Source organism: Misgurnus anguillicaudatus, chromosome 5, assembly GCF_027580225.2.
Source record: "Misgurnus anguillicaudatus chromosome 5, ASM2758022v2, whole genome shotgun sequence".
Taxonomy (NCBI): domain Eukaryota; kingdom Metazoa; phylum Chordata; class Actinopteri; order Cypriniformes; family Cobitidae; genus Misgurnus; species Misgurnus anguillicaudatus.
In genome coordinates, this window is record NC_073341.2 from 10494601 (window position 1) to 10509962 (window position 15362).

General features: G+C 37.7%; 1 protein-coding gene and 1 long non-coding RNA gene across 5 annotated transcripts; one reads left to right on the forward strand and one right to left on the reverse strand.

Annotated features, from left to right (window-relative positions):
* Positions 1 to 2441: 2441 nt before the first annotated feature.
* Positions 2442 to 8906, forward strand: LOC129414863 (ankyrin and armadillo repeat-containing protein). 4 transcript variants are annotated; one of them, XR_012369552.1, is made up of 5 exons: positions 2442 to 3020; positions 3159 to 3233; positions 3510 to 3601; positions 3770 to 3998; positions 8434 to 8906. XR_012369552.1 is itself a non-coding variant. In XM_073867512.1 (2 exons), exons 1-2 carry the CDS (start codon positions 5238 to 5240, stop codon positions 6599 to 6601), a joined length of 597 nt encoding a protein of 198 aa, XP_073723613.1. In that variant the 3' UTR covers positions 6602 to 7237. The 4 variants fall into 4 exon arrangements, 1 of the variants encoding a protein (XP_073723613.1); XR_012369550.1 differs by lacking the exons at positions 2442 to 3020; positions 3159 to 3233; positions 3510 to 3601; positions 3770 to 3998 and adding exons at positions 5238 to 5808; positions 6576 to 6741; XR_012369551.1 differs by lacking the exons at positions 2442 to 3020; positions 3159 to 3233; positions 3510 to 3601; positions 3770 to 3998 and adding exons at positions 5238 to 5808; positions 6576 to 6741 and having other exon boundaries at positions 8526 to 8906.
* On the reverse strand, positions 4264 to 12799 carry LOC129414864 (uncharacterized). Its single transcript, XR_008634583.2, has 3 exons — positions 12299 to 12799; positions 10926 to 11627; positions 4264 to 5726 (listed from the first exon to the last, which is right to left on the reverse strand). It is a non-coding gene; the product is annotated as an uncharacterized lncRNA (long non-coding RNA).
* Between the last annotated feature and the right edge of the window lie 2563 nt (positions 12800 to 15362).

The following is a 15362-nucleotide window of genomic DNA, read 5'->3' on the forward strand; positions in this document are numbered from 1 at the left end:
ATTTTCTTTGTTTTCTTTTGGTTCGTTTCAACAGTCAGACATATATTTAGCATTGGGTCAAGAAAAAAATTTAAGTTTTAAAATTTTGAAAATCTACTTTTTCTAACCATAACGCATAGTGCTAGTAGGCCTAACATCCATACGCAGCACAAAAGTCCGGCATCGTCCATGAATTCGAAGTACAGGCGGAGATAGCAGCTTTACCTAGATACTTCCTATGACAATACCCCTGTTCTAGGATGGCGGCGGTTTTGCCGCATGCTCAGAATCCCGGGGCGACATCTGGTGTATATATGTAAATGAATGAGATCGCGTCGCTCTGCTACTGCTTGTCGTTGGCTGTCTGAATGGGGCGTTAGGCTTGTTTGAGATGAAGCTTGCCTTGCCTGAAATTCAGACAAGAGCAGACGGCTGCAGTGAGGGGAGGAGTGAAAAAAGAGCTTTTAAGTCAGACACTTCACCAATCTCGCCGTCCAGTCGACTACAAACGTCAGCAGAGGCAGAGATCACGTTCGCGTATTTTATCGCGGATTAAATAGTGCAACTTAAATACCAATAAATGCATTTACATAAAGATGTTTATAAAGAGAATCAACGAAGGTGAACTGTTCGTTACTGGAAAAGGCCCAGCGGGCATATGACCGACCTTCAACGTTGAAAGTTGATTGAAATTAGGTCAGTTGTTTGTTCAACGTTGAAACAACGGTGAATGGTAAACGGTTGAAAAGCCAAGGGTTAATAAAATGCTTAAAAATCAACGTTGAAATTTGGTTGAAATAACGTCAGTTGTTTGTTCAACGTTGATTCAATGTTGAAACAACAGTGAAGTAAACGGTTGCAAAGAGACAATAAAATAATGTTTTATAATTTGTGAATCATTCAGAAAAAAAATGTAAAAACTCATTTTATGAAATTGATGAAAATATTTAAAGATGTAACAAATAATTGAATATAGCCTACATGTAAGCGAGTTAATCTCGCGAGATTACACGAGACTGGACTGTTTTAACGGCTGTCTGCGAGATCTTGCGTATCACGAGAAAATGCTTCGGAGAAAGAAGAGGTAAGGAATTATAAAGTCAATAAGTCAATGTTTTAAACGCATAACGTTATTTTATTCACATATTCAAAGTGGTATGACAAAAAAGCATGATGCCAATTCGTTTTTTTCCCTGTTAGTTGCGAATGTATCCGTCATAGTAGTTAATTTGCTAGTTGAAGGGATGTTCCCGCCGAAATTGGACTTCGTTATTATCAATATTAATAAATTAATATGCTATGTTGTTATCAACTTAACCACTTGGTTGTTTTGCTTCAGAAAAGCAACTAGTTATAAATGTAAGGGCTTTTTTGGACAACTTTGGTGAAAAAGTGTTGATATCGTAGTTCAGTCAGTGTATATCCGAGAGGTCTTACAGTAAGGTGACCAGATTTTTTAAATGAAAACCGGGGACATTTCCTAGTGGTCAAAATATCATTAAAATCTCATTTGTTGTTATCTATGAATTACAAAATCTAGCTTTGAGAAAAAAAAAATTAAGTGAATTTGTGCTTAAAACATGTAAAAAAAATTATTGAATTAAGTTGTGGCAGATTTTTTTTTTAAGCACAAATCTGATATTTTGGTCTAAAAATTAGACTTATATTCTTAGGTCATTTTGCCCATCAAGAAAATGCATCTCGACTTAAGATTTTGTTTATATTTGTACTGAAAACAAGAGAAAAATACTAATAAGAAAGTAATTTTTGCAGTGTTTCTAATTGAATAATTTCTGTATCCTAAAAATCTATTTTCCCCGTTTTTTACAAGAGACATACCCCATCACCAAAAATGACTTCTAAGGTACAACTTCAGCTGATTTCATAACATTGTAAACGTGAAGAACAGAAGGAATAATGCAAAATGTTAACATATTTAGCCTACACAAAACAAATGCTCCGTAACATACTGTGATTAGTTCACTTCATTGGTTTATTATTTTAATTTAACATGAGTAATTAGTACCTTAAGCCCCCATAATTTAACTGTTTTCATATCTTATGATAACTTGATTGATGATAATGACGCTTTCTCATATGTCTCGTAGTAAATTCTTCATCGCAAAATCAGTGGCGTGCGCAACTATAAGTAGCTCGCGGCCCCCTCTACTGGTGAAAATAATCATTACATGATTGCTCCGGTCTGGTACTACATGTTGATCGGGTTTTTCAGTATATTTGCTGGTTGTTTTGGACATGCTGTAAAACGGGGACATTTCCGGGGACAGAACACCAAAAAACGGGACTGTCCCCGGAAAACGGGGACGTCTGGTCACCTTATCTTACAGGCGCCACAGACAGACACCTATCACTTTGGTAAGGAGGAGCAGCAGCTCGAGTGCGGTGCGGTCAGTTAAGCTGCTCCATTTCTCAAATTCATATTACTGATTAAGTCTTAAAACTTAGATGTGATGTTGGTGTTTTATGGCTCACGATTTCGCAATAACGGATACGTTTAGCAGTTCGTGTAATTGACATTAATCTAAACGTATTGATGACGTTATAACATGGGCGTCGAATCCAATATTAATCATGCTGAGGTTTTCACGACGGGGTAATGTGTATACAGTTATAAAATTAAAAGGGACAAGATAGTCGACGTGACCTTCATGTTTCCATGGCAATCAGTCAATCACATTACGTTTATGCTGCGGTCATTCGCGCAGTATCCATGATTTTAAGCGGCATAAAACACTTAAGTTAACTCCTTTGTACGAAAATGTCATGTCGTGAAGTTGGCATGTTCTATTTGAATTGAAATAAATTGTAATGGTGTAATTTTGCTTACTTCTCTTGTTGAATAGTTAGCAAGTTTTAATGGAAATAGAAAATATTGGTTATCTAGAGAAATGTGCTCTTATTTTCAGTATATTTTTATAACTCTTTTGTAATGTCTTCGTTATCAGAGCCCTTCAAATTAGAAATGTGATGATGATCTTGTCAATGCTGAGATGCATCAACAGCCACTACATCTGGATCAGGTAATGTTGTGTTAACCCTGCTATTCTACAACATTTACTTAAATACAGTATGCAAGTGAATGCATTACATTCTGATAAAGGTCATTATAGAATTCTCTTCCAATATTGCACTAATTTTACTTTTTTATATTTTGTCAGGATTGAACAAGAAACAGACAGCAAGGGTTGTCAGGTCAGAAACAGAACGACACACAAACACAAGAAACTTCACAGGTGAGAAGTGAGAGTGGCTTTTTAAAAACACCTGCTACTTGTTTCTCAAGACTGGTTTATCATTGTCATTAGGAAAATATAAGAAGCTAATTTAGGACGCTTTTTGTGAAGCGTCTCCCGTAAAACCTTACAATGCATTTAATATTTGTTTTGTAATCAAATCAAATTCTATTAATCCTAATAATTAAGATGCAGTGTTTTGTATTTCACAATATATGTTTTCTTTTTAAAAGGGGCTATGACTTGTTTTTTATTTTATTATGTTTTAAATTGTAGGCAGATCAACATGCAATTTGAAGACGTGTGCTAAAATACAGAGAGGTGAAGTCGTGTGTCTTTCCAGATGCCCAAATCATCCCCCTTAAAAGGTAATGAATAGTGTTATGACAAAAAATTTAAACATTCTTAATTTCTTTAAAAGTTGTACTTGGGCCACAGTTTTCTGTATTTCTAATTAAAACATTACATTTATGTTTCTATACTAATGAAATATGTTTTTCTTTTTCCAAACTTTATCAAATGCAATGATCGCTAAGATGAGCCTGAAGTGGAGATTTGGGAAGATGCTGTTTCATAAGTCGCTTTGCCAGATCACCTGTGGTAAGTTTGTAATACGTATATTAAAAATAGGATTAGAACATCTCCTAATCAAAAGTTTTTAATCAGGTCGGGATGTCTGCTAATAAGATGCCTTGCTGGTCTGGGCGAATTTAAAGTCTTACACAGACAGTCCAGAGATTCTGAAGTCCATCTTCGATTTCATTGGTAAGGGACTACACAAAAGGCTGTTTGACCCACACGTAAAGCAACCTTTCAGTGTTTGCTTTGTTAAAGGAACACGGCCAGATTTTGGGAATTTAGCTTATTCACCGTATCCCCCAGAGTTAGATAAGTCCATACATACCTTTCTCATCTCCGTGCGTGCTGTAACTCTGTCTGACGCAGTCCCCGCTAGCTTAGCTTAGCACAAAGACTGGAAGTAAATAGCTTCAGCTAGCATACTGCTCCCAATAAGTGACAAAATAACGCAAACATTTTCTTATTTATGTGTTGTGGTTTGTATAGTCACACCGTGTACAAATAACAAGGTCATATGTGACACAGCCATCTTTTAACAGTATACATACTGGGAACTATATTCTCTATACTTGGGCGGAGTAGCAGTGCTTTAAAAATAACACGTTTACAATAAATAATTTAGTGAGTATTGCAGTGTCAAGTAAAAATCTATATTTAGTGTTAAAAACAACAAGGAAATAGAAGTTTGAAATTGCGTCATGATATCAACCTTAATTCACTTATGTTGAAAGTGTGACGTTGAAACAACGTTGTGAAATCAACGTTGACATTTTTTGCAAAACCAAAAGGTAATCCAACGTTGAAATGCCGACATGTTGGGATGAATATATCTAAGTCTAGTGGTTATACAAATTCGTTTCTGTTGTGTGAAATATAAACAGCTCACAGTACAAATAATTCAACACCAATACAAAAGTTTACAGGAATTCATAAAAAATATAAATTACATAGTAAAGAACAATTGAATTAATGTAAAAACTACTACAGGAATTAGAGTTTTTAGAATTAATAAGTCATCAGCTGACATCCCCAGGCCAATTAGCATTAAGCTGTGTCATCAGCAAGTCTTTTCCCATCGTGCTTTTCGTCAACGCAGTCGGTGGAGAGCAACTGCGCTCGGCTGTAGAATCCGACGAGCACGAGCCCGCCTCTCCATCGCGAGAGTTATTTTGCACACGTCAGCGTGACATCAGAGCAAGTCGGACACTTTTCTAACCGACATTCATCATGCGCTGACCACCGGTGATCGATTCTGCGCAGAATTAGCTCATCTCAAACAAGCCTATTGATATGCATCGCTGGTTGCCAAGATCAACGCGGTTCAAATTTATACACATTTACAAAGTATTTTAACCGAAACCTTGTTTTGAAATAAAATGATCGTTTTTCGTTAAGGTTTCTGTGAATTTAATTTTTCCTCAGATCATGGAGAGCGTGTGCCAGAGCCCTGTACCGTTAGATGCAGAGATATGCAGTGAGACGACTGCAAACTCTTTATTGCAGAAATACGACAGCACGGACCTGCAGGAGCTACTCAGTATGACCACCTGCAGTTGGCTGTTCGGTGGAGGAGAACACAGCCTGCATCTGGATAAACATCCGGGCATCATCAGGCAAATGAGCGTCATCCCAGACCCAAACATAACCATTCTTGCTCCCATTGACTCACGTATACCCCTAGACTACAAGGTTGTTCATCAGATTGTGAGAGAGCTGACTGTGGTAATATATGGGTTTAACCAGCTGCCAGTTATCAGTCTTGAACCCAACTCTGACCAGAGCTCCACCTGCCAGTTACCACCAGCATATTATGATACAAAAGTTGGCCAGGTTCTTATAAACATCGATTACACAATGAAGACTCTCTGGCATGGTTGTTATTTTCCAAGAGAAAAACGTGTCGACTTCTCAGACCTGTGGAAAAACAGAATGGGTGTGAATGCAGATGGTTTGCCACAGACCAAAAAAGATATCCATGCTGAGTTTCTCAATGCAGGTGAGATATTTAATTTATTTTTACTAAAGTGAATCTTAACATTTTATCCATCATCCCAAAATTTTGGGCCACAATTAGATCATTTAATATACTTCAGAGCTTGGATAAAGATGTGTATTTGTTAAAAAAATAACCAAACATTAAAGGGATAGTTCACTTTAAAATGAATATTCTGTCATCATTTACTCATCCTCATGTTGCTCCAAACCTGTATGAATTTCTTTTTTCTGATGAACACAAAAGAAGACATCCCAAGAAATGATGGCAAACACACAGCAGTACGCGACCATAGACCTCCATAGTAGGAATAAAAAAACATTATGGAATTTAATGGGTACCATCAACTGTGTACTTACCATCAGTTATCAAATTATTTTCTTCATCATTTATCAAAATCCTTCCAAAATATTTTTTTCCTACTATGGAAGTCTATGGTCACTTACTGCTGTGTGTTTAGCATAATTTCTCAAAATATCTTCTTTTGTGTTCATCAGAAAAAATAAATTTATACAGGTTTCTTTGGGGTGTTTGGAGTGTGTTTTTTTTTTGTGAAAAAGGGTGAAATAACGCTTAATTTGGGGCTTTATTGCTCGGCCCAGGAAGGTCGTAGAGACTCGAACGAGGGTTCGTTGGAAAGGCCCGGACTAGGCCTTTACAAAGACCCCCGAGTCCGAGGGAGTAGCCTAATCAGGGGCGGAGCTACGGCTATTTGAAAATAGAAATTGTGTGGAAAAGGCAAAATTTTGGGGCTTTATTTCTCTGCCCAGGAAGGTCCTGGAGACTCGAGTGTTGAGGAGAGCCTGCACCAGCAGGGCCCGGAACCCTCCAGGAAGCTAAAAGAGAACGTGGCGTGTAAGATCTATCGGATCCGGCCAAGGGGAAGGGGCGGCTGTCGACGCTGGAGTTTCTAGACGACCCCGGGAGGATCAGGAAGTGAGTTTTTCTCCCGTCGTTTTGAATGAGATCGCGTCGCTCTGCTACTGCTTGTCGTTGGCTGTCTGAATGGGGTGTTAGGCTTGTTTGAGATGAAGCTTGCCTTGCCTGAAATTCAGACAAGAGCAGGCAGCTGCAGTGAGGGGAGGAGTGAAAAAAGAGCTTTTAAGTCAGACACTTCACCAATCTCGCCGTCCAGTCGACTACAAACGTCAGCAGAGGCAGAGATCACGTTCGCGGATTAAATAGTGCAACTTAAAGACCAATAAATGCATTTACATAAAGATGTTTATAAGGGGAATCAACGAAGGTGAACTGTTCTTTACTGGAAAAGGTTAAATGTTGGGATGAATAAATCTAAGTCTAGTGGTTATACAAATTTTTTTCTGTTGTGTGAAATATAAACAGCTCACAGTACAAGTAATTCAACACCAATACAAAAGTTGACAGGAATTCATTAAAAATATAAATTACATAGTAAAGAACAATTGAATTAAAGGAATAGTCTACTCATTTTCAATATTAAAATATGTTATTACCTTAACTAAGAATTGTTGATACATCCCTCTATCATCTGTGTGCGTGCACGTAAGCGCTGGAGCGTGCTGCGATGCTTCGATAGCATTTAGCTTAGCCCCATTCATTCAATGGTACCATTTAGAGATAAAGTTAGAAGTGACCAAACACATCAACGTTTTTCCTATTTAAGACGAGTAGTTATACGAGCAAGTTTGGTGGTACAAAATAAAACGTAGCGCTTTTCTAAGCGGATTTAAAAGAGGAACTATATTTTATGGCGTAATAGCACTTTTGGGAGTACTTCGACTCGGCGCAGTAACACCCTCCCTCTCCCATTATGAGAGTGAGAAGGGGAGCAGACTTTTCAGGCGATTTGAAGTGCTCCCAGGGGTGCTGTTGCGCCATAAAATATAGTTCCTCTTTTGAATCCGCTTGGAGAAGCGCTGTGTTTTGTTTTGTACCACCAAACTTGCTCGTATAACTACTCGTCTTAAATAGGAAAAACGTTGATGTGTTTGGTCACTTCTAACTTTATCTCTAAATGGTACCATTGAATCAATGGGGCTAAGCTAAATGCTATCGAAGCGTCGCAGGGCGCTCCAGCGCTTACGTGCACGCACACAGATAATAGAGGGATGTATCAACAATTTTTAGTTAAGGTAATAACATATTTTAATATTGAAAATGAGTAGACTATTCCTTTAATGTAAAAACTACTACAGGAGTTTTTAGAATTAAGAAGTCATCAGCTGACATCCCCAGGCCAATAAGCATTAAGCTGTGTCATCAGCAAGTCTTTTCCCATCGTGCTTTTCGTCAACGCAGTTGGTGGAGAGCAACTGCGCTCGGCTGTAAAATCCGACGAGCACGAGCCCGCCTCTCCATCACGAGAGTTATTTTGCACACGTCAGCGTGACATCAGAGCAAGTCGGACGGAAGTCGGACACTTTTCTAATCGACATGCATCATGCGCTGATCACCGGTGATCGATTCTGCGCAGAATTAGCTCATCTCAAACAAGCCTATTGATATGCATCGCTGGTTGCCAAAATCAACGCGGTTCAAATTCATACACATTTAAAAAGTATTTTAACCGATACCTTGTTTTGAAATAAAATGACGATTTAATGTCACTCTAAAGACGTTTTTCGTTTAAGGTTTCTGTGAATTTAGTTTTTCCTCAGATCATGGAGAGCGTGTGCCAGAGCCCTGTACCGTTAGATGCAGAGATATGCAGTGAGACGACTGCAAACTCTTTATTGCAGAAATATGACGGCACGGACCTGCAGGAGCTACTCAGTATGACCACCTGCAGTTGGCTGTTCAGTGGAGGAGAACACAGCCTGCATCTGGATAAACATCCGGGCATCATCAGGCAAATGAGCGTCATCCCAGACCCAAACATAACCATTCTTGCTCCCATTGACTCACGTATACCCCTAGACTACAAGGTTGTTCATCAGATTGTGAGAGAGCTGACTGTGGGAATATATGGGTTTAACCAGCTGCCAGTTATCAGTTGGGCACGGGCGAATTTGAGAAGGGCCACTGAAGCCGTAGATGTCATTTGTAAATAGTTCTGTGTTCATGTCGTTCATTGTTTTTGATAAATGTGTTTTGTTCTTGTTTCAATAAATGTTCTAAGTGTTCAATCGTGTGTTTGGTCGTTTCTTTACATTTCTAATTGCATGGTAAATAACATGCAATAGCACTTTTTAACAACACAAATGGATGCGTTTCTGATCCAGATAAAACAGAAAGTGACCATTCCGACGACACCGCACCAAGTCTCTACGACTTTGCTCGAACAAGATAAAAAAATTTTAAACGTTCAATAAAGGCTCTGTTTGAGTTTGGCCTCAATTTATTGTGTGTGTGACAATGGGTAATGTTCAGGGCGGAGTTTCTCGGCTGGGGGAGGTCCTAGAGACTTGTGGGCGGTGACGTTTTGAAGAGGGCGGAGAATCCTTTGCAACGAGCCTAAGTTCGGGGGCGTGGCACTTTCAGGGGCAGAGCTACGCCTATTTGAATATTAATGCTAATTTTGCATATCTCCTGAAGGGGAGGTCCTAGAGACTTGTGGGCGGTGCCGTTTTGAAGAGGGCAGGGAGTCCTTTGCAACGAGCCTAAGCTCGGGGGCCGAGACTAAGACAGGAGCGTGTGTCCCGCGTTCCTAGCTCATTCCTGCGCCGAGATAGAGGCCTGACACTTGCCTGCAACTAGATTGCCATTGGACGAATAATGGGTTTATGTCAGTTTTTTCCTTTAGAGCCTTAGCGATTTCGACCGCATTACCGCGACACGGACGAAGCACGGATGGCGTCAAGGTCACTGACTACATAAAAAGATATTTCCCTCGTTAATAAAGATACAACTCCATAAAGATTTATAAAAAAAAAAGTGTCTCAGAATGCTGGAAATTAAGTTTTTGACGGTGAACATTTTCCTGGGGGAGGACACCCAGACACCCCCACATATATATATATATATATATATATATATATATATATATATATATATATATATATATAGATATATTAAATAAATATATATTATATAAAAATTTATATATATATATATATATATATATATATATATATATATATATATATATATATATATATATATATATATATATATATATATATATATATATATATATTTATTTATTTATTTATTTATTTATTTATTTATTTATTTAATATATCTATATATCAATAAATAAATTTATATATATATATTATATATATATATATATATATATATATATATATATATATATATATATATATATATATATATATATATATATATATATATATATATATATATATATATATATATATATATACATATATTAGGGATGCATATCAATTAATCGCGATTAATCTATAGCAGAATAAAAGTTTTTGTTTACATCATATATGTGTGTGAACTGTGTATAATAATTATGTATATATAAATATGCACACATGCATGTATAATTTTAAGAAAAAAATATATTTATATATTAAGTATTTATATTTATATATAATATAAATTATACATAAATATACAAATGTATATACACATGTAAACATTGCTTAAATATATACATGCATGTGTGTGCATTTAACTATACAAAGTTATTATACACAGTACACACACATATATGATGTAAACAAAAACTTTTATTCTGCTATAGATTAATCGCGATTAATTGATATGCATCCCTAATATATATATATATATATATAATATATATATAAATTTATTTATTTATTTATAGATATATAGATATATTAAATAAATAAATATATATATATATATATATATATATATATATATATATATATATATGGGGCATATCATAGTGGGGGTGTGTGGGTGTCCTCCCCCAGGAAAATGTTCACCGTCAAAAACTTCATTTCCAGCATTCTGACACACATTTTTTTTTATTAATTTTTATGGAGTTGTATCTTTATTAACGAGGAAAATATCTTTTTATGTAGCCTGTGTGATGACAAAAATAACACAGATGACAAATTTATAATATAAAGTATGTTTTTACATGTCATTGGACAGAAATTCTGGAGCTTAATGGGTGTCCTGCGTATAACTGCGTATTACGTCGTAGACTTACGTTACACCACTGGGCATGGTTTGTGTAATGAACAAAAACATACCTGAAGTAGATTTCTCCGCTTCTGGGCTGAGGTATGGGGGCTGACAATTGATTCTTCTGTGTTCGGCAGATCAGACGATGTAATGCTCGCGTTTGACTCACTATTAGTGTCCATTCACCTCTGATGTTTCAACACCGGCCTCTATTGCTGTGGTTGCTGGCGACCCACCCCATATTTCGTTACATAAATCAAAATATAGAGTGATTACTCGCCCATGGCCACTCTGCCGTTGGGTATCCACAGCCTGCCTATACTTGATCCGGATGGCTTTCAGCTTTGATGTTATCTGACTTTTGCTAATAGCGTCTTTCTCGTGTGGATATGATGTCCCTCCAGGTATAGGATACTGCTGAAGAAATTCGGTCCATATGTCTGTATATTTTGACTGGCAGGACTCCCAGTCCACGCCCTGATGTGCCTTTGTGGTTTTGTAATTTAAGGTTGTTTGGAGCAATAACTCCACCTCTTCGTCTGTCCAGACAAAATTGTCAGCTTTTGCTGTTCGCTTCGCGCTACTAGGGAGAGAAGTAATAGGAAGTTTGTACGCAGGCGCGCAGACTTGGTGTTGTTGTGTGTCAGTGCTTCACATTGCCACCTAGCCGTCTGAAGTGCACACTGTAGCATCCCCGGCTGAACAGATGACAACTGACTCTCAACTGATGTTTATGAACGATTTCATTTCTAGGACAAACATCGTAAGAGCTGAATAAAAACAAACAAACAAACAAACAAACAAACAGACAATAAATTAGTCATTTGCCCACAGGTTAAACATAAATGTCCATACACATAATACACATTTACACTGTATTAGACAATATATAGTGTGACAATAAATCACATTTTAGTCTACAGGCTAATTTAATATCACTCCCTTACCGTACTGTAATCCCTTAATAATAATATGAATTATTTACACCTGGCAGTAACAATATTTAGTGCTAATAAAGACTACTAAAAGGTTTTAGACAATTGATAAACTTCAATTAAAGTGCTATCTTAAAGACTATACTATTTAATGGATTACAAAAATCTCATTTTAAAGTGCAATGTTAGCTTAATTAACACTGGAATGGAGTTAACAACCTTTTAGTATGACTCAATTTAGAGAAAAACATTTATTTCCAAATAAAGACAGTTTCATACTAAACTATTTAGGATGCAATAAACAGAAATTAGACGATATCACGTTGTGTTCTGCTTATGGTAACCGTTAGCAACATTAGCAAACATACGCAAAAATACGCAAATGACCCGTTTAACATTAGCGAACAGCTTCAGATGAGATTAATTAAAAGATTAAGCAGAAGTAAAATAAACATATGAAAGTCTCAAAGTTTACCAAACAGTAACTTACAAAATCAAAACAGTACCTTGTGCCTTTTGTCAGCCAGGGGCTTAGTTGGAGAAATAAACCCTTTTTCACAGCATGTAGGCTACAAAAAAGATCACCTTACGTCTCTGGTAGCGTTAATCTTCTTCTTCGTCGGTTTTATTGGCGGTTGGCAAACCATCTTAAAGGTGCATAACCGCCACCTACTGGACTGGAGTGTGAGCAGCAAATTAAAAAAAATAAATATTATAATCTGTCAATTAATCCAGTAGTTTTTAGGAATGTAATTACGTAGTCTAGACACTTATAAGTTGATTTCCCCAATAAATACTCTATTGTCATGTTTTGTTGTCCAACTTGATTTTCCAACTTCCTTCTAGCCTCCTCATATTTCTTACAGTGTATCAGAATGTGTTCTACAGTCCCTATTCTGTGCAATGATTGATTTAATCCAATATGTCAAATTCTTAGTCTCATAATTGCCATGTTCTTTTGGATTCCTGCCGGTAGCGTTAATCAGACTGACTGACGCTTCACTTAAAAAGTGCGCGAAAATGCACGAACAGCGCCTCCGCACTTCCTCTTATATTTCAAAATAAAAGCATGTGGTAAAAACATAAGCACTCTTGCAAAACAAATAACAAAAAAGCCCACATTAAGCATTCAACAAAATCAATCTTTAACTAAAGCAAAAATAAATAAAGAGTTATTTAGCATCATTTTGCTCAAAGTTTAGCAATAAAGTAGCCTGACGTTGTCAATTCTAGTCAGAATTTGAGTCTGATACCGCTCCATTGAGCTAAAATTATGAGGCGTGTCTCAGCCGAAAAATGCCTCTGCACTCAATTGGATAGACATACGACCAATCAGAGCAACGGAGTGTGTGACTTATGTTGAAATGGCGTCTTTAGCAGCCTGACCGAACTGCTAGTAATTTCGCTACAATGATACTAACATCATTGTAATTATACTAAGTCTGAGTTAGCGAAGGTACATCAACACCTACTATTTTTACAACATTTCATTTATATCACAACATTAAGTATTTACTAAGTCATACAGTAAGACTATCTCTTACCATTTGTACGTTAGGTGAACTTCATCCACGACGATAGCTACCCATTACGTTGGCTTGAAAAATATCGGAGCCTAGCATGTCCCTCCACTTATTCAGCAGTCACGATTCCAGGCTTCCGAAAAGAAGCTGGCAACGACCGCTAATTATATACATCTCGTCGTGCACGCCGAGTTGCATCGCCATGATACCCATTTCAGTTGCTTCTTTAACTTTGTCCTCCATAGGAAGGACGGCGAAAACATAAACAAATGCCTTGATCGCGTTTCTCTGTTCCTCTTTTTAAATCAATGCTCTGTCGATATCTTTTAGAACAGACTCAATGTCAGAATCCACACATCTGAATTCACCAGCGGCAGCCATTTCATTGTAAACAGATTGAACACACGCGCTCTTTGGTGACGTGGTTGATACGTTACTGTTGATCATCTGTCCATCATCGTATAAAGCCCGCCCTCACAATTTGATTCGTCGGCCGGTTTTGGTATTCGCATAGTAGCTCCTCAACGGTGAATCCCCAGACCGATCTTCCGCGGTTTTTAAATTGTGGTGGGCGGGGCTAAGATCGGCTGGCACCCAGGCTAGCAATAAAGTCCTTTTTGGTGAAAGCCTTTTTGTATAGTTCCTTGACAACATCGCCCTCTATAGCTGGAAGTAATTGGTGTCAGCTTACTTCATTGATGGGGGATTTAATGGTCGTTTACACTCCCACCAAATCATGAGTGATTTATATGGCATTAAGGAATATAAATTACCAATGATTTTTAAAGACCTAAAGTAAAAAAGTAACCTTTAACTGAAAACCCAATATAATAAAAAGGGCACGTGGTTGTATCTGGAAGCGGCTAGACGGCCTCTAGCAACAGTATCAGCTTCTGGACTGGCCTTTCAATGACAGACAGCTTGTTAAGGCGACGACCATCCTTTTCCAGATGCCGGGCGGTCGCCAAGACATATCTTAACCCTTCTCTTTGCTGTGTGCCAGCGCTGTCTGGTGGCAATGTTGGATAAATACTCCTTACGCCAACGACTCCAAAACTGCTCGCCGAGATACTGGACATGTCGCCACCTTTTCCGTGCATAGATGTCTTCTCTGAGGAATCTGCCTGGTGGTGGTAATGCTGGAACAGACTTCATGGTAAGCAGGTTATTAGGAGTGAGAGGTGCAAGGCTGTTAGGGTCATTTAAGTTGTCGACCGAGAGTGGTCTACTGTTTACGATTGCCATTGCTTCATAAAAAAATGTCCGGAGTGATGCATCGTCCAGTCTGTCAGAAGAAAGTGAGAGAGTTGAGCGTAGAACATTTCTCACTGTTCTGATTTGTCTTTCCATGGCTTGAATGGGGCGCATTTAGGACAAAGTCACACTGCTACTCAGCTAAGAACACTGTCAGACGATCCTCGTCAATCTCCTTGAGAGCATTCTTAAGCTCATTCTTGGCTCCTACAAAGTTGGTGCCTTGGTCACATTTGATTTCACGTACTGCTACCCGTAATGCAATGAAACAGCGCAGGCCATTGATAAAGGCATCTGTTGACATGTCATTAAGCATTTCAATATGAATAGCTCTGGAGCTGAAACATGTGAAGAGAAGGCCATACCTTTTATGTTCCCTTCCATCCACGATAGATCCACAATCTACTCCCTTCCATCCACGAAAATTAATAAAGAGAAAATTATTCTAGCTTACCTATAGTCTATCCATTAATGTCTTTCTTTCTTCTGCATATTTATTACAGTCTATAAGTACATCTTCCACTGTTTCTCTCACTTGTCACACATAGCGTACCATTAGGATGTTTCCCCACTTTCCAATTTCATTCCTGGGATGACATACCTGTACGCAACCCCCACTTGGCCACACAGCTAAAAGTCCAGTGTATTGTTTTGCTTAAAATACACCTTAGATAATTTATTATAACATGTTAAAATTGCCATGGTGTAGGTGCAAGCCAAAATGTGCTGTTTGGGGTGTGTCCTTTAAAATGCAAATGAGCTGATAAAATGCAAAAACTGATTGCAATGATGG

Excerpts from the sequence above, each read along its gene's own strand:
- LOC129414863 (XM_073867512.1), top strand. The coding sequence starts at position 5,238 with ATGGAGAGCGTGTGCCAGAGCCCTGTACCGTTAGATGCAGAGATATGC. Across the intron at positions 5,809-6,575 it reads TGCTGAGTTTCTCAATGCAG|GAAGGTCCTGGAGACTCGAG; the intron begins GTGAGATATTTA and ends TTCTCTGCCCAG.